Genomic DNA, 19,414 nt, shown 5'->3' on the forward strand with positions numbered 1-19,414 from the left:
AACATTTTAACCCAAAAACACATCCCCCATTGTTTTTCTGTAGCTGTTAATAACTGTTAGTTGACTGGAAAACAGTGCTGCTGGTATTTACTGTATCTAACTAAAACTTATTGGCACAAATAAATCACACCCAGAAAATGTACATATTTTTAAAATATTTATTTAAAAACAAAAGGTTTTCATTGCTTCATAAAATATAGCAGTTAGCACATTTTGTTTAAGAAAATTTTAAGTAGTAGAATATTTGAACAAAATGTTTGAAAATACATACAAACAAGCTTAAGTGTTTAAAACCACCTCCAGAACAAGAGTCACTCGGATTGCCCTATGTCCCGCCATGATTTAACAAGTTTAAAAAAAAAAAAAAAGTTTTACCTCAATAATATGCAAAGTTAAACAGCAATGCACATCAATATAAATCTTATCCACTCCATGTTGTACATGTGGTGTAAGTATGACGTTTCTACTATGTGTCGTTCTTGAGTTATCCCTTTTGCCAGAAAGTTTCTTCCTAATTATGTCAATTAGCTCATTAATTAGCAAAGATTTTTCATACCACCATAATTTTGTCGTTGCATACTACATATTTGGTATCAGTTTAAACTTGTTAGCTTTAAGTGCTAATGAGTTACAGCATTTTATGGGAAATGTGTGTTCCCTTTATGCAGCAAAATGCTCCAAAATCTAATCAGATTATTTATTGCAAATGGGGTACCGGTCCTATAATTATGATGTTTCTACAACGTATCATTCTCGAGCTATCCTGTTCAGAGTCCACAGAGTCACAGACTCCAGCGTGACAACACAATGTCCCGCCACCATAAAAAAAAAAATGGTCCAGAGCTTCACCGCATACCACTGACTGCATAGTTAACTAGTAAACCTAACTTTTCCAACTACCATCGGAAAGGACCACATAAAATAAGATTTAGAGAGCTGTATCTCACATAGATATTTAAGATATGATTCTATCTCACAGTCCACTAACTGAGCGGGGGAAGTGATGTGATAGCACAGAACCTATAATAGGGAGGGAACCAATTAACAATATAAAACATAAAACAGGAAATACATTTCATTACAAATACATAAAATGGCTCAAACTGTTTTTCCTAATGTCAGGTATCATCCCAAATTCAATTGTTTTTTTTTCTGTTTTTATTCTAGAAAAGCAATTCAATAGGTTAGCTTATGTTTCCGCAATCCTCTGCCAGCGGTGGTTTACTGACAGCATATATTGCGTGATGTGACAGGTCACATTAAAGTTTCCCAGCCTGAAAAAAAATGATCAGTTCTTCTTGGTCCTGGGGTTACTGTTGTTGAAGATACTGATCCCACGGGATCTGATTCCAACGGCATCTGCAGTCACTCCTGGCTGCTGTAGCACTTTGTCCAGAGTTGTTTTCTTTATGGCGGCTGGGGAGATCTTCTCTTGGTCAGCCAAAAACTGAAGTTCCCTTTTTTGAGAAGCACAGGAACACAGACTTTTACAAAGTAGCATGCAGCATACATATTTAGCACAACAAGGTATAGTAGCGTAATAATAGTCTTATCACTGGGTAATTAGTAACCAGAAAATGACATTAATAAAATTATTTGCACATGGCTCCATCTACTGTCTGAATTATGAACTTCAAAAGGTGACTCTTAGGCCACTTAAGCATGATAATTAACTTAAAAGCATTTCTTGTGCGTCTCAATGACAAGGACTATAATTTACTAGTTTGTTTGTCTAACATTTTCTCTTATTAACCTACCTAGTCCTTACACAGGAGGCCTCAACAGCATTAATGAGGAGGCTGCGGAAACCACCACTCTCCATAACATGTAGGGCGTGGATGGTGGCGCCCCCTGGTGAACACACATTGTCCTTGAGCTGCCCAGGGTGCTGCTCTGAGTCCAATAGCATTCGAGCTGCCCCCTTTGAAGAAGCACAATGGGAGATCCAAATCAGTCCAACACAGCACTGATTATTTCATTAACAACTCCTTTTTCTTTTTCTTTCATTCAGATACAGTTTATTCAGACTGTGTCTAAACCGAACCAGGACAGGCTGCAGTTCACATCTGGTAGAACAGTATTAGGATTTACTTATTTGTCAGTGACAGAGCAAATTAATCAACATTAGAATGAAAGCATGAGTGAGTCAAGAGTAACTAATTGTGGTCTGCATATCCTTGCCAGAAGATTAAAATGCCCCTATCTGGGGGAAAAAAAAAAAAAAAAAGAAAATTTAAATCCAATTCAACATAACTAGAAGAGTTACATTTTAACTACCAGGACCAACAGTAGAACAATCGAACTGGGAAAAAAAACGATCATCAGAGCAAAGCTCAAAAAAAAACAAAAAACAAAAACAAAACATTTATCTAACATGTATATTTCTTTAAAAGATAAAATAAAGACCATACCAGCAGGGCCTGGGCTCCGAGGCGTACAGCCAGTCTCCTGGGCAGGCCCATTTTCACTCCACCATCAGCAAGAGCATCTACAGCTGTGAACGCCTGCGAGGCCACAATCATCAAAACGACGGGAAACAATCCAAAAGGTTCATTTTTCACAATTGCTACAGGTAAGGCAGTATTCCAAATCACACCGGATATTATATAGTTAACTCACATAAGCAGGGCCACTGCCGCTGAGGCCGGTTACAGCGTCAATCAGGTCCTCTTCCACCTCGGTGCAGTATCCCACACTGGCCATCAGCTGCTCCAGAAGCTTTCCATCCTCCACCTCTGCATGAGTGCCTGTGGCGTATACAGTGGCCCCTTCACGCACCACCACTGGAGTGTTAGTCATGCAACGCATTACCTTCGGAGTAGTGCGATACTGCTGCAGCTTCTGCAAGGGGTAGCAATGCACTATTTCATGGTATGCCTTGAGATTACGGACAAAATTGAAAGGATAGGTTCCCAATTTTCCAAGTCTGTCTTAAAACTACAGTCGGGTGCCCAGAATTCCCTCTTTGTGTTTCCCCAGACATTGGTCTTTTGTGGAGGAATAGTAACACACGGAACGAAATTTGCACTAAAAAGGCGAAGTTTGCAAGATACTGACTTGACTAACTCAGACTGCAGAAGGCTCGTATTAATTTAGATAAACTTTGGAAAATATTTTTGCATGGAGCAATGACTGTGGATTCTGTGCCCTCTCTCTTAGCCTGGTAACACATTTTTGAAGGGATCTTTTACTGGCCAGTATGAACAGGAGGAACGATTAGAGCAATCAAAAACTTTTTCAATGTACATATGAAAAATTGAGTAGTACTTTAAGACAGACTTGGAAAAAAAGACTGGGGAGAAAAAGGCGCTCTATGCAATTTTTCTCTGCCACCCAACATGGTTTCTTTCCGGGAGCAGGTGGTAGTAACGGGCGCTTACCAAGAGCCTCAGCCATCATCGCGTTTACAAGACAAGAGGCTATAATACGCCCTCTGAGCAGCACTGCTTCTTCACGGCAGAGTGGAAGCTACAGTGACCCGCCATCGATAAATGAAGCGATACGCCGGCCGGGCCTAGCTGGTTAGCATGCTAACATCAGTAGAAGAAAAGAAATGATATAAATAGGAGCAAAGCATGAGTTAAAACTGCCGTTGCTTTCCACCCCTGGAGACAGTTCTTGGCAAGTAAAGGAATGAAGTTTGATGCATAACTCACATGTCTTCTAGACTGGTAAGTAAACAGCTGTTAATGCTAACGTTGGCTATGTAGCAATAGCAAAACTTACAAATAGCTCCTTTAACTTTAATAAGGCTCACATGCATTAAAATTCATATAAGAAATATACTAGAAGTTGATGCTGCATCTGCTTTTGTGCGACACAAAATCTAACATTTTTTAAGGTTAAACAATACAACTTTATGTATTGGCTTTTAATAAAAGGAAATGTGTGGGTGTTTCAAGTGCAAGCAGCTAACCAAAGTCATGTTACAACATGTGACTGTTTTGGCCTGAGGGTCTGCTGAGATCAGACCATAAAAACACAGAGAGAGCCTTGTATCAGCCAAGAGGCTGAACATACTCAATAAATGCATGAATTTTATCAGCATCATCCATCACCTAGAGCCGGGAGATACATATCAATGTGATGCTAATGTGAAATCGAGAAATCATCAGCGTTTTCGGTTATCATGATGATGTGCTACAAAACAGTTTAAATAATGTGTCTAGCTGGTTTTAAAGGCAGGGTTCGGGGTCCAGGTTTTATTTCACTTTGACAGTGAACAGAATCTACCCGCTGGACATCATATCCACATTACTCACCTTTATATCACTCTAGGTTCAATGTTGTGCACGCACTAATTATCTCATCCAATGATTAAGGATTTGGTGATAAAAAGATATTTGAGTTTGTCAATTCCTCCAGCTCTGCTATCAGCAATTTCTGTTGTGTTAGTAATGCAGGATGACAGAGGGGTACGACTTGCCTTCTCTATAGAGCTGATGGTGACACCTGCCGCACAGGACACAATAAGGTGGCGGTCTTCGATGTCTGATCCAATCTCGTCCAGCACAAAAGGAATGATGTGGGGCTTCACAGCCAGGAAGAGGACATCACTCTTGCTCACTGTCTCTTTGTTGCTGGTGGTGAAATTCACGCCCAGTTTCTGGACAAATGACATGTCTTTTAGTATTTCACTGGCAGGAAGTATTCATGGGGATACCACCGTGCGCAAGCAAAGCACTGCTTTATTCCGTGATGATCAACAAAAGCACCAACGAAGGTTGATCCCGAGTTGAACAGAATTATCAAGGGAACAGACATCGTTAATACTCATCCCTGATCGTCTACGCACCCGTAGTCCCTGTACTGTTGGGAGATCCGTGTCCGGGGAACTGGCTGTGATCCTGTGGGTGGCGATCACGCCTTGGAGGAGGAAGAATGCCCGGAAATCATTTCAGTGGCTGACTGCAAATCGACATACATCCACACCACGGAGCCAAATCTGAATTGGGCTCCATACTTTGGTAAAGTATGATTCCAAGCTCACCTGCAGCCGTGAAGCCTCTCACCAGGGCGTGGGCCAGCTGGCCCGCTCCTATGAAACCCACACTCATGCTACCTGTGTGTGTGTGTCTGTGTAGAGTTGAAAAACAGTGTAACTTTAGCATTGGGCGAATTCATTTCTTCTCAACAAAGCCGCATGATTCGCTAAGTGTAGCAAACTGGCGCGCGGCTTTGCAGCTCCGGGTATCTAGTGCATTAGCCGTGAACAAACTGTAACTTCCTTATTAAGCGAGGCGACATTTCTCAACACACGGTGACAGCAGCCATGTCACCAACAGTCAATATTTTTGTGTAGGAAATTTAAACAAAAAAACAACTTACTAATATATCGAAGAGCCCTTAAGTTCGCCGACTGACCAGACAATACGGCCGCCGCTCGACCGAGGTGCACTAAAATTACAACACAGTCAACGTGGCCCAGCCGCTTCGAGCCGCGCCGGTGGACGGAAACTTGACTGACAAGCGAGGAGAGGCCAATGAACGTGCACGTGCGGCCAACGGGGCGTGACACGTACGACCGGTCGCCGCGGCTGCTACGGCGACTGTGGGGCGGGCCCCTCGAGAGCCACAAAGCCGGTTTCAACAGGTAACGCCGCGGGGGGGGGTAGGAAAAGTTTGTCGAGAGGGCAGAGCTTTACCGTCATCTACCGGTGAAAAGCCCGAAAGACATGGTAAAGGCAGTGAGCCGGGAATGGAGACAGGCGTGTTGTCCTGACCCAGAAAGCCAGAGGTAAGTAGCCTATGTTTTTTTTTTTTCTTCAATGCTCTGTTTTTCTGTATCCCGTTCATTTATGTCAGCATCATAGGCTTGAAACTGACACAATAGGTGTTCACCAGTATGGCTTCCCTCATTCAGCCCACAAAATAGACACAGATTTTTCAGGAAAAAAAAAAAAAGAGTTTTCACAACATCGTGCAGATTAACAGATTTAAAAATGCCTCCAGTGCAGTTATTATTATGTCAGTTATTGAAAGGCCGTGCCAATTTCATTCAATCAAGCCATGAACCAAATGTACTGTTTTTTTTTTAACAATCAGCATAACCAAATTCAATTTTGATTTAAACCTTGCAACTTACAAAGGAGAAGTCTGGTTTCATTGTCTAACTGTCTTCTGTCTTCTGAAAGTTGAAAAGTAAAGGTTCGCATATCAGTTAAGAACTACCTCATGCAAAGCAAAGGATACAGAAATCAAAAAAAGACCACCCAAACATACTATCTGATATTTTATTATCCATGGAACATATCAGAAACATAGCAAAAGAAGAAATATTACACCGCAGGATTGTGCTTATCCTAAATAATCCATTTGACACTGCTGTCAAAATGTTGCCTTCAAAAAACTCTCATGTATCAGATACATTTAACATTCAGTGGATAACAGGAAAAACCTGCTAAACTTGAACTGTTGCCATTACATATATGAGGAATATAATGTGAATTGGAAAAAAAAAAACAACAACAGCAAAATGGCTATAAAGCCAAAACCAAAAGCTACGTTCAGTGCATACTATAGACATAACATATACTATTACTCTATGATACATATTTTCATTCTTTTCATTGTTTAAATATAATTAAATAAATTGCTTAGTCTTTGTAAGACTCAGCATGACTATCTGACATGGCACTGTTCTGATACTCTAAACATTATGGCACACTCGCATAGGTCCGTCTTGTTTGAGACCACCAAAGGAACCTGGAGAGGAGGGATGCATTTGGTGCTGAGATGGACGTGTTTCCCAGACTCCTCTGTGCACGAAGCCGCTGAGGTCAGCTCAACCGTGCACCTGGCATGCCGTCCCTGGTGGGTCACTGCAGAACCGGGTAAAGAGCCTTTTTCTCGAGGTCGTGGCGTATATCATGGGTAATACTTTTCAGTTTTGCTTCCCAGCACAGAGGCTCAATACTAGAATAATAATGAATACTGATAATTGTTACACATACATACCACCATAAATTCATGGATTCAAGGAAATGAGTTCTAAACGGAGACCTGACTGTGGAGGACGTGTTGGTTGATCAAACCTTTGTCTCTGAGGCTAAATAGTCTTCAAGTGGTAACATTTTTCAGACAGCAGAGCTGGAGACAAACCGAATCCTCTGGGAGTAAACGAGATCGACAAAATATAAGATTAGGTTGACATTGGTGAACACTGCCACCACCAGCTTACTGTCCCAGGGACATTCTCCACGTGGGCAGTCCTCAGGACGAGTAGTGGTGCCGTATTTCTTATCAAAGCTGAAGATGGGCCAGATCAGAGCACTACTGAGGTAGAGGATCACAGCAAAGAAGGTGTAGACAACTACAAATCGGTCAAAGGGGAACCGCAGGGCTGAGGTCCTTCCAGAAACTGTCAGTATGACCACTATCACAGTCACAGAGAAGCACAGGCTGTACACCACGACACAGTACTGGGTAGCAATGTACTGGTTGTACTCACTGTCATTGGCCAGGGCCCCGAAAATGATGCAGGCCACAAAACCCTGGACCACTTTGAGTAGACCAGACACAGTGGCCATATAACCCACCACAGCCCCTGGTTTGGCTCGAGTTAGGAACACCTCGGCTCCGTAGGGGAAGCAGCAGACGCTGGAGCAGACAGTGACAGCGATGCGATAGATCTGGACCTCACAGCTTTCATCGGGGCACTCTGTCTGGAGGAAGTAAACTGGGTAGACAACTGAGGCGGTGATGTACATGAGAGTTGCCAGCATAGCGAAGGCCACAGTGAAGTTATCCCAGGAAATGGGCATGCACGCGTGGAGCCGTGTAATGTCCAAGGTGAACACGACCAGTGTCACAGCAAAGCAGAAGCACCACACAAACATGCAGAAGGTTCCATAGGTGGCACTGTAGCCTGCACTGTGGGACACAAGGGCCATTATGGTGCAGCCAAGTAGCAGTTGGCACATTCGGGCTGCACCCAAAGGTGACAACACAGCTTCTTTATTGAGGTAGTGTCCTCCATGAGGATCCATGGTGTGTGTTGTGCCCCAGAAGCAGCTGTTTTTCTTGGTGAGGTTCTTGACGTCCTGTTCTCTGCCTTGGTGTCCTTGCGGCCTACTCCTCTCTCTCGTCACAGACCTCACCCTTTTTCTTTGGTTGCCTTTTTATAGATGGTCCTTAATTACAAATGTCTGTAATTTTTCCCTGAGCTTGCTTTGTAATTAAAGCACTGTGCTTGAGTTACATTTATACACTGTTATGTAGAGGTTTGCACAGTAGTTTGTACTAGTAGAGGATATTAGTTAGACCATTAGAAATAAAATATCTTTTTGATTGTTTTGTTTTAAGCAAACGTCACAACTTGGCTGCGCAAGTCTACAAATTATGCGCACAGAATCTATTTTCTATAAATCATACAAAACGTTATTTGACCTTTTTTATAGCGTTTTTAAAATGTCGTAGAGAATGAGAGTATGATCCTGGTCTTACTCGAAGATGCACTGTATGTCCTCAGAACTCTTGGTTTTTTTCTTGCTCTCTTCAATCACCAAGTTGTCCAGTGTATCAAAAGTTCAAAGTGAAGTAAGAGGCTTCTCCGATAAGCTTTCCTCTGTAAGTCATATGCAGAGATCAACCTTCCAACAATAGCCGAACAAGTGCCGAACAGGTGGACTACTTTGTTGTCCTGTCAGTCAAGTCCCATTACTCCATGATTTGGTCCATGTAATTTCTTCACTGTAGGCCCTTAACCGTCCGTGAAGTCACTCAAACTGTTGGCTCTGTCTCTTGCTCTTTGTCTCACTCTTCTTGTCTCCTTTTGCCTCTTGGATTTGGTCTCCCACTCTTTCTTACTCACACAAACACACACCCTCTCCCTCCTCTGTGTCCCGTGTGTGTGTCAGTGTGAATCCCAGCTGGGGAATGGCTGTTTAAATGAAAGTTTGTGCCGAGCCCAGGGTTACAGGCCTTGCCAGCACTATAAATAGGGGGTCTATATTCCACAGAGGGGTGGGAGGCTACATGTGGCAGGCAGGATGGGGAGTCGTATTTCTAGGGAGCACCCAGAGTGGCTGAGTCAGAGTTCCCTCAGTAAGAAACGGGCATTTATATGCAGTGTAATGACAGGGAGGGAGGCTAAGACTCCCATTAGAGACAGAAATTACATACAGGTCCAGAGGGATGATTATACACAAGTGATGACAGATTTGAGCTATGTTGAAATGGATTAGCAGTTACTTAAAATACATTAACCTGTGATAGCAGTATGCTGTGATTTTTGATTTACAGTGTGCAAGGTGATTCTTACGGAAAACCACCAACTAAAATAGTTGTTGACGTTGTGTCAAATGGTACACTGCAAGTTAAAGTTTTTGAATACTCCATATAACACTACAGACGACAAAAATAAAAATCTAGGGGTGTGGAGTTAGAAAGAAAAGAGCTCACCAAAACTTTGTGGCCCGCTCCTCCTCTCGGCTTGAGCCTAGTGGCTCAAGGCTGCATTGTGGGTAATGTATGTTTTGACATGGAAGAAGAATGCGTGGAATAATGAAGGCAATAGATCAGGTTTAGTCTTTATCCCATTTTTTTATCATTTTGTCCATGGTGAGTTTGTCAATGTTAAATGAGTGCAGTGCTAAATCAGTGCTCTCTTAACATTCTAGTTCACCCTCTGTAAATTATTTTCAATAGGGTCTGAAATAGAGGTTTTTTGGGTATGACGTTTGTTTATAAGGTCTGTGATGAAACACCACAAGGAACTCATTATTGGAGGAAAAACTCTCAATGAAGTCCCAGCTGTTATTTTTTTGTACGTGAAGATGAAGATGACACCAAAGTGAGCCAAACTGAGACGGTGGCGTACTTAGATCTGCAGTAAATTCCGAAGTTCATAAGGTTGCGTAAAGACGGCTTTGGCTCAGCAGGCAGAGAAGGTTGCGCACTAATCGCAGAGTTAGTGGCGCAATATCTGGCTCCTCCTGGCCACATGTCAGAATATCCTTGAGGAGGAAACTCAGCTCAAATTGATCCCGATGGATTCTCCATTGTCTTGTAACGCCGCGTGAGTGTATGTGTGATTGAGAGGCAACGTGTAAAGTTTTCATAAAGACAGTGAGCGCACCAAGCAGAAAGACATGGCGGAATAAGGGTCACAAGTCAGTGAGCATTTAAACAGTGCAGAGAAGACTTGCTTCAGGTAGTGAATATATGACCTTTGGTGCTGCAGAACGGGAGAATGTATTGTAGACTGTTAGTTAGGGGTCATTTTCATTAAATGAAAACTCAAACATTTCTCAATGCACTTTACCTGTTCTGAAATATTTTCTTATTTTAGGGGATTGACTATATCACGTAAGATTTAACAGAAACTGCCAAAATATAAGGTGTTGAAAAACCATTGATTGTCAGTGTGTGTACACTAAGCCTCATATCTACAATCAGATATGTCAAAACAGTGACAAACTGTGTTCGGAGCCTGAGGGAGCTGTTGACCTTACCTCCTGCTAAAGGTTTCTGTACTGTGAGTATAAAATAGGAAGGAGAATTGTGTAAATACTAATACTATACTGCTACCGCTGCTACTACTACTGATAGTGATAGTAATAAGCATCATCATAACAATAATAACAAGACTGCACAGCAATATTTACCTTGTAGTATATGTAATGTGACTTTTCTTTTAGGTCTGATACAAAGACATGCATTCAACATAAAGACAAAAAACAGCAATGTATTTACAATTTACAAAGAATCACTTCTCTGTGAAAATAGCACTTATAAATATGATTTACATAACAAAATAAATATGTAAATTACCAATGTAGCTTGAGTTTTTTTCTGTTAAAAAATATGTTACAGAATAAAATTACATTTAGTAATACCTTTTCTTCTCTGGTGTGATGCGAAATAGAGGTCCTTTAAAAACATCATTTATAAAGACATCATTACATACAACATTGTCATTATATTAAAAAGTGATCTCTATAATGAAATATAAGAAGGGAGTTGCAATAGTGAACACTTGAAAGAACCTATACAAATACTCAAAAAAATATACAATACACGATATTTGTCTCCCTTTAAATGTTCATTGCATTGATCTGAGGATTGCTGAACTACTGAGGTGACCTAACATGAATGTGTGCCCTCTGATCGGGTTCGAACAGTCTTCTAGTGATGATGCAGCCTGTGAGAAAGAGGTATAGACTAGATGTAATGGCACTGCGGTGTTCGTATAGCTTCTGATAGACCTTAAAGTGTTTCCAGAACCACTTCAGCACCACAGTCGGATTCAGGACACGACTGAACCGGACATCGCGGCGACTTCACACGATTCCAACGCTGTCAAGAATGAGAGTGACCTCTACAGGGACCTTTTCTGTTATTCCATGATAATCACAACAGTCATATGCAGTAAAGACTGTGTGGAGCATTGTCAGTCTTGTTTTCATTTTGACTATTTTGTTCTTTATATTTCTCATTGGTTATTTTCGTTAGCAAGGAATAATATCTGATATTTGTCTCTTTGTGGCTTTAATTTCTGTAGCCCAGCTATTGTAGAGGGTGTGTTAAGGTGAATAGAGGAGTAGTAGTGTCCCTTCTTTCTCTCTATCATTCTTGCCATTGTTTTAGAGGTAAATACAAAATTTCCCTCCTGATCCAGTGCTTTTCTCAACTTATGATATGTCCCTGTTTTTGATAGAGATGTTTGTAGAACCCAACTATAAACCTGTTTGAACAACATTATACCCTTATATACTCTATAGTGACTACTTAACAAAGACAGCATCCTTACGTCATTGTGGCATTTTCTTTTTGTTTTTTTTTAACAATGACTAAATATAATCTATAAAGAAGGATGAAAATAATATAAAAAACAAGACATCAATGAGCATCCTTAAAACTGGATTACATTCGTGATATTTTTTTCTTTTACAAAGCAAAAGATAATTTAAATGGAGAGTAGCAGAGAGTTGTGCCTTGTCATGGTGGCGTGTTGCCCCTGTACCTGTCACCAGTACTGTCAGGAAAAGGACTGTGGGACAAAATCTAAGCCCCTTTGTATGACTGAGGTTTGGACTAAAGTAAACAGGAGGTCAGAGGAGAATAGACCGTAGGTAGAACGGGTTGTGAAGGCGGATGGGTACTTGGAGGTATCAGCATTGAGAGAGTGGCCAGAGAGACCAGACAGCCCTGCTTGGTCATAGCTTGTAGATACTGAGTGTGTGTGTGTGTCCCTTTAGCTGCCGCTGCTGAGCATGCCCAGTAGCTTGCTGGGGTCCATGCCCTGCTGCTGTGCCATCTTCTGCACGTCAAAGCCCATGTGCATGAGGAACTGAATGACGTTCATCTCTTGTCCTGTGAACTGGTCTCGGATGGTCGGGCAGGTGGGGTTGCAGTGTGGCCATGGGCAGCTGTCGATCAAATGAACTGGACAGCCTTTCGGTGGGGCTTTGTTGTTCCTGTTGTCGTGGAGGCTCCGGTCCCAGCAGTGCAGCGCTCGGGGCAACGAGGTGCCTTTAACCTGCACGTCAATCCAGTAACTGCAATGCAACACAAGGGGGCGCTGTCAGCTCACAGGTAGAACATCCTAAGGACAAAGTTTCATGTCCCCTGATAATTATACATTGGGCAGGGAGGTGTGAAAATGAAATCATACTCACTTTCTGGTGATAACCTCATGCGATAGGCATGCTGGAGCAAACATAGCCCTGAAAATAGGGGGGGAAAAAAACATAAATCAATCTGAATCCATGCAATAATCCGAATTAAATTCTCTTCCTAAAATACGAAAACATAAACGTACGGGACATCTTTGAGCGTGTTTCTCAGCTCTATGCCCAGATTTTGGATGTATCGCCACTGGCCCTCCTGCACAGGTTGGCCTGTTAGCTGGATGTTGTCCACTGTCAACTGGGCCTCATCAAAGAGCCACTGGACCACAAACACAGGGCCTGCGCAGGGTGAATGGAAGATTCATATAAGATTATAATACATATATATGTATGTAGATATAGCATATATCTACATATAGATGTTTCACACAGATGATTTGGGCTTGTATAGATATGTTGGTGAAGCACAAAAACCTTAGCATGTACAGTATGCGCACATTACTTTGTACCGAATGAGACTCCAGACTCACTTTTTATTGATGGGAATACTCTGTATCCAAAGAAACAGTTCCACTCTTCTCCTTGGTGAGTCTGCCTGCACCTCTCTGGCACCACTCCTCCCCAGTACCTGACAGGGCAGGTAAAAAATACTGATGGGACATGATGTCTATACTAGAAACCTGATGATCTCAGCAGCTGGCTAAAGTACTACTACTACTACGACTATACTAATACTACCATCTCACAAAGTCTTGACTTTTAACATGTTTTGATAATATTCATTGGCGGGCTTACTTGATGCCTCTCTTGATAGTCTCAGTTGGGGCACAACTGACAGTGTCCACGCAGTCTGTGCAGTGGTACTGCTTGTTGTCCAGGAACCAGCCAGAATCAGACAGACCTCGCACTTGTATCCCAGTGTGCCCGAGTCCCTCCAGTAGCTCTGCCACGCGGTCCACGTTCAGCAGGACCCCGGTACCACCCGCACTGCGCACAGAAATGCAACAATTTCATATCGGTACCTAAACAGGAATGTGAATGAAATGTAGAAGGTTTTGAATTTCAAATCACAAGTGAAATTTTCACACATGAACATACCTGCTTCCTGCTAATAGGAGGACCTTGGCGTTGTCCAGGCCTTTGTTCAGCAGGTCCTTCACAACCTCCTGAATAATCAGTGAGCCCATGAAGGCATAGCCACCTACACATAAGACGAAGAGATTGGAACAGTGAAATAGCACTCAGCACTAAGGATAGATATGCTGTGATTTTGATCTTTAAGTCATTTCTTACTTTGCTCTGTTTTGGCTCTAGCGCCACTCCACACATCGCTGGAGCAGTACGGGATGAACCTGCACAACCAGCGTAAAGTTAAAGTTGCCACCTATGATCAAGAACTGAGCGTCAATAAGCACAAAAACACGAGTCAACTTACACCATGTTGGCATTCCACCAGTGAGGGTTTTCCTCAGGCAGTGGAGACAGGATCCCCGTGCCTACAGAGACAGATCAACATGTATCATTAGGCATCCTGGCACTCCCAGGCACATCCTCTTCTTCCTCTCCTCATCATCATTACCACGTGGATTACAGTTATTACACTGCAGTGGGAGAGGGAGGCGTCTCTGTTCCTACAGCAGTGGGCGCCAGGTAAACCTACACCACAGCTATATGACTGGGTGTCAGTCTCAGTAGCACCGCAGATGAGCACAGATACGTGCGATCCTTTTAATTTCTGAGACATTACAGTGGGAGCTGGGTTCTTTTTTTTTCACCATGCGAGGGGGTCAGGATGTGCTACAGGACAAGGGTGGAGATTGGAATGTGGTGAACTCTTCAGACTTGCTGAGGCTGACCTGTTTTAGTTTGGGCCCACTTGGATGAGCTCATCAATCTCCTCATGGTCTCATATCGGCTATCACAGTTCTCCTTGTTGAAGCAGTACCAGCCACCTGGACATAGATACACAAAAAACACAACATCGATAATTTCTCACAGAAATGCCTGCAACTATTCACCATTCTTAATTCTGGGAGGAAATGAAATGAATAAGTAAAATTATTCCTTAATACTGACCCTCTAAGAATATCAACCACCGCCTGCTTCCTCGCGATTCTTTCAGGTAGTACCTACAAGAGACCAAACAATATAGAAATCAACACATCGTAGCAGGCATGTCAGTTACGCTTGACTTGCATTCAAATATTAAAAATATGTGAATAAGATCATAAATTCCTCAAGGTTTATTTTACAACGTCTGCATGTATATCTAAGGAACAGAGAGAGAGCGCCGCATTCCACAATTTCGACATGGTGGACTTTCTTATTCAAAGAGAAAGATGAGATAAACGCTGAGACGTAATACCCTCGCAGTTTCTACCATCAGTGATGGTATCCCAGCGTGAAACAAAAACACACATGACATCATGATTTTTGAACAAGGATGTTCTGTTGTTGATTTTTATCTCAAAAAGGTGACAGAAAACAGCAAGAATGTAATGCCGTCAACATGAATTCAGCGGGTACACGGAGGAGAACAGTGGGGTTGAATGTATATCCTGCACTGAGGGAGCTGAGCTAGTGATCAGGCGGGAGATAGAGATCATCCTGTCCCCTATCCTGTTTATACTGTAGATGCCAGTGGATGGTATTCCTCATGCTTAATGTAGCAAGAATAGGTAATGTACCGTCGTAATCTCTTTACTCTGAGCTCATCATACCTCCGCGTTGTCCTCGCACACAACATGGATAAAATCGAGGCTCCTGCCCATAGTAATGAAATGATAAGGGAAATAACATAATGTCATTTGGCCTGTGTAGATGTCAATACACACACACTGTCCTACACAACAGTGTAGGACCCGTATACACCCATGATGACATGGCCCTTTAAATGGGCCATGTCATCAGAGGCTGATGCTAGAATATAAGAGATGTATGTTTTATGTTGTCAGCCCAGAAGAGGGCAATGCTATATTGATTCTCCCACGCTGCATCATCATCTGTTTTTCAACAGGATTTTTATTCGATATCATTCCCAGGAAAAAAAACAAAAGTATTTTCATAAAAGATGAGGCAAATCAAACATTTCTGGTGTGTAAAGTAGCTTTAGCCAAAGGTACAATTTGCTCCAACTGTCCTTCTGTGATGCTGAGAGATTTTTTTTTAAATTATTATTATTATTATTAAGTGAGTATCCACCCGACTGTACCAGTTACTAAACTCAAGAGATTGCCAAACATATTTCAGTGGTTTTGAAGAAAAACAGACTTGCCTGAAGCTATGAGCTGTTTCTCAGACACCGAATCACACTTTGGCTCCAATTAATGTCTTGCACTATTATTGCGAGCCACAGTCAGCGATGTAGGCTGAGGACCACGCACTCTACTCACTACTTCCAAACAACACAGTGAGGGCAGGTCTGCCAAGCTGAACGAGCCAAGAGGGGAAGGTACAGCATCGGCCCACTCACTCTAACAAGTGCAACTCCAGAAGATGAATCGCACAGTTCCAGCTTCCCATCCAGTGAATGATTTCTTTTTTATTACGTTGCATCTTTGTTTGTCTGTAACTGTGACAATACCTCTCTGGAAAAGAATGTTAGTAGCTGATGGATTAGTATCTCAACTGACATCAACCACGGAAGTGAATGACACGGCCATCTGCCAGTGACTGTCCCCTGCGCTCGTCCTCATGCTGCTTCTCTAAAAAGCTAAGAGCTTTACCGCACTAGCTGACAGCTCTCTCCACCAGGCACTTTGGGGTTTAACAGGAATTAGACAGGATACTAAATCCATAAAGAGACATGTATATCAAAACCCATTTGAGTCAAGTCTGGCCATCGCTGAACTGGTCCCAGATGAGTTCCTATACTCGATGGCAAACAGTTATCAAAGCCCCCTGATATGGCATGGACAATGTTAACAGTAAAGCATTTATATAAGGCTGGCAACTGCAAATAATAATAACTACACAGTATCATAAACATATTAAACAGTGCTTTTCAATATGGCTATATAACTAGGAAACTGAGGCCATGCAATTTAACTACTGTTCTTTCATTGTGGTTAAAAAAAACAACTTTATTCTTATGATGCAGAATAATGTGTTTCCAGTTTGGGACACAAGTGAAATCCACTGTCCTTGGTACGTGGCTCTTAAAGATAACTATGTAAATACATGTATGAATATGAAGAAAATGCAGCTTTTACAACTGCCTTTTATCCTGCCATAACTCAGTTATCATTATTATTTATATAGGAATCAGTTTAACCCACAATGTGACTCTCTGCTACCACATGGACTATACAGTAACAGAGTGTCTATAGGTTCGAGCATTGTTTATGTATTATACAATAGGGGAAATAGTGGGTCTATCTCATGTTAATATGCTTTTAGTGCCATGGCTTATCCCTCTTTAGTGGAGAAACCATGCAGGCTTTCTTACTGCCAAATGGAATCCTGCTTAACAACAAAGTCAACGGTGGATGTCACTGCAAACAAACGTTGATCTAGTAGTGATCCAGTGTTCGTCCCACGAGGGGTAGACTAAAAAAAAAACTTTCTGAGGAACAAACTCAGCACTGACCACCGACAGAAAATACCTTTAGTTACCCACGGTAACCAGGCAGAGAAAACATGGGCCTGTATTAAACTGCCCTAAAATCACAACTCAACAGTTTGCGCATTGGATGTAATCATCCGAGAGAGAGAGAGAGAGAGAGAGATGGGCGGGGGTCTGAAAACTTAAATCTAAACTTTCTGCAGAGCAAATCCTGCATTCTAATTTGAAGCAAAGGAAATGAAGCATAGGCCATGTGGCTCTCCGCAAATTTCACGCTTCGCTGACGAAAAGCAGCTGTCTATCTTATCCCGACTGACCCTTATTCTGTCCTGGAACCTTGCACTGTCTTGAAAACGTAGTCGTTTCTCGTTCTCTCTCTCTCTCTCTCTCTCTCTCTCTCTCTCTGTCTCTATTTTAGTTTTATTTTGTCAGAATTTAAATGTTTTGGGATATCTAAAAAAAAAAAAATACGCATTTGGGAAACTTGCAGTAAAACAGCCCGAGTGTATTTTTGCGCACACTCTCCAGACTGAGATTTATTGACACGAGCACTGCTGTCCTCAGGGCCAGATACATGTGGGTTTCTTCGGGTATCCGGGATGGCCAGCAGGACGTGGTGCGCCCTGCTAAAGAACTCTTTAAGCAAAAATAACAATTGCTCCTAGCTCCAGGCTGCGTTGCTGCACAGCTCGCCCTGCTTTTACCTGTTGGCGACCCGGTGACCTAGGAATCATGATCTGTCACACTGCAGTGTCGTGCAGTTGGTACGTACCCCGCAGGACTTCCGTCGTTGCAGGTGACTGATGTATTCTCCAAAAAGTTCAGCTTCATGTCGTAGTCGAGCTTCTGCGCCGAGCACGGATACAGGGACTGCGCAAGGTTCTTGACTTGTGTCATGAAGTTATCCATGTTCTCCTCCACGGCGGTGAAATCCAGGGGGAAGCTCTCCGTGGTGTCGCTCCGGTCCGCCCGGTATGTTGGAGGAGGTGGCGCGCGTCGCGGTTGTGGGTTGCGGCCACCCCGGAACCTCCGTGCGCAAAGAGCTCCGGACTGCATCAGCACCAGCAGCAGCACTGATGAAACCATTCTGGTCGCTGTCATCGTATCCCTGGGTTAGATGTCCTCCCTCCAAACGCAGCGTCTCGTCAAGGCAACAGCAAATGTGGCAAATGGAGCTGAGAAAGCAACGGCGGTTACGCACGGTTTAAAAGATGCCCCACTTATCGCCCGCTCCCAGAAACGCATAAGGTTAACGTCAACTGCAATCGAAAGTCCTCCGAGATCACTCACGGTCGCCCGTTGAATTCGCTGGATATATTCAAACTTTCAAAGAGTGCGACTGCAACTATCAGCCCACCTATCTAGTACAACTCGAGCGCTGCTGCACCAAGCGCGCAAGCCTGAACGACAACACTCGTGCCATGCTCTTGTATTTTATTCAAACTTTCCCCCCTTGTGTGTCCGTCCAGCCAATCGCAGGAGCGGGGCAGGACTGAGAGCATGATCAAGCGTGGCAGACTAGCCCCCCTTTCTTTTTTTAATTTATAGAGGCGAAAAAAAATGTCCATGCGTTGGTTCTTTTGATCCGCGATGTTTAATTTGATGTGGTGGCTTTTATTGGCCTTGAAATGCCCATTTCCCATTCCACCGCAAATTTATGAAGTGAGAATACGCATCTTGTTACACACTTGCCTGAAAATCAAGTGGGGGGGAAAAAAAAAACACAAAACATGATCGAAACTCGTGCAGAGCTCCAACGACGTTTGGCCAAGAAGTCTCAAGAGACTTTAGCAGGTTAAATAAGAGAAGAGATGTTATTTTTTCACTTGTTATATTTAAGGTAAATAAAAGCGTGATATTTTCTGAGAGAGTATCATCCTCCAGCCTTCATTAAAACACACATACCTCTTTCTAAGAATCACCTCCAGTATTGACTAGTTGAGTTCCTCCTGTTTCCTTAAGGTTTAGAAAAAAGGGACTTGGACACTTGTTTTTTTTTTTTTTTTTTTAATCCAGACAGGCCTCCAAAGATCAAAGCAACCATCAGTGTGCCCCCCCACCCCTACCCCTCCCACCCCCCCACCCCCCAAGTCTCCCTCCCACTTCAGTCTCTTCCAAACTTTCCTGGTCTACTGTATATTTTAAGTCAAGCAGAGCATCCTGATGGGAAGCCAGATTTTTAACACAGGAATGCCTCGTTATGGTTGAGGTGAATTTCCCTGGAACAACCTCTCATTTTAAGGGCACATTTAAGTTAAAGTATAGCCCACACAACAAA

The 19,414-nt window shown here is 42.7% G+C and overlaps 3 protein-coding genes across 4 annotated transcripts; all 3 read right to left on the reverse strand.

Moving 5' to 3' along the window:
- Positions 1 to 186: 186 nt before the first annotated feature.
- pycr1a (pyrroline-5-carboxylate reductase 1a) lies at positions 187 to 5,545 on the reverse strand. Of its 2 annotated transcripts, none has more exons than XM_040124233.1 (8): positions 5,329 to 5,545; positions 4,991 to 5,076; positions 4,796 to 4,866; positions 4,427 to 4,606; positions 2,620 to 2,841; positions 2,412 to 2,504; positions 1,758 to 1,921; positions 187 to 1,457 (listed from the first exon to the last, which is right to left on the reverse strand). In XM_040124233.1, exons 2-8 carry the CDS (start codon positions 5,055 to 5,057, stop codon positions 1,289 to 1,291), a joined length of 966 nt encoding a protein of 321 aa, XP_039980167.1. In that variant the 5' UTR covers positions 5,058 to 5,076; positions 5,329 to 5,545; the 3' UTR covers positions 187 to 1,288. The 2 variants fall into 2 exon arrangements, with proteins under 2 accessions (XP_039980167.1, XP_039980166.1); XM_040124232.1 differs by having other exon boundaries at positions 4,991 to 5,082.
- Positions 5,546 to 7,065: 1,520 nt separating this feature from the next.
- On the reverse strand, positions 7,066 to 7,988 carry LOC120788145 (myeloid-associated differentiation marker-like protein 2). The gene has a single exon (XM_040123695.1). It carries the CDS (start codon positions 7,986 to 7,988, stop codon positions 7,077 to 7,079), a length of 912 nt encoding a protein of 303 aa, XP_039979629.1. The 3' UTR covers positions 7,066 to 7,076.
- Positions 7,989 to 12,196: 4,208 nt separating this feature from the next.
- Positions 12,197 to 18,237, reverse strand: notum1a (notum, palmitoleoyl-protein carboxylesterase a). Its single transcript, XM_040123737.1, has 11 exons — positions 17,909 to 18,237; positions 14,649 to 14,701; positions 14,429 to 14,524; positions 14,008 to 14,068; positions 13,866 to 13,924; positions 13,671 to 13,773; positions 13,368 to 13,559; positions 13,103 to 13,200; positions 12,764 to 12,911; positions 12,621 to 12,668; positions 12,197 to 12,500 (listed from the first exon to the last, which is right to left on the reverse strand). The coding sequence occupies exons 1-11, from the start codon at positions 18,235 to 18,237 to the stop codon at positions 12,197 to 12,199; spliced, it is 1,491 nt and encodes a 496-aa protein (XP_039979671.1).
- Positions 18,238 to 19,414: the final 1,177 nt, after the last annotated feature.

Source organism: Xiphias gladius, chromosome 3 (genome assembly GCF_016859285.1).
Source record: "Xiphias gladius isolate SHS-SW01 ecotype Sanya breed wild chromosome 3, ASM1685928v1, whole genome shotgun sequence".
NCBI classification, from domain to species: Eukaryota; Metazoa; Chordata; class Actinopteri; order Istiophoriformes; family Xiphiidae; genus Xiphias; species Xiphias gladius.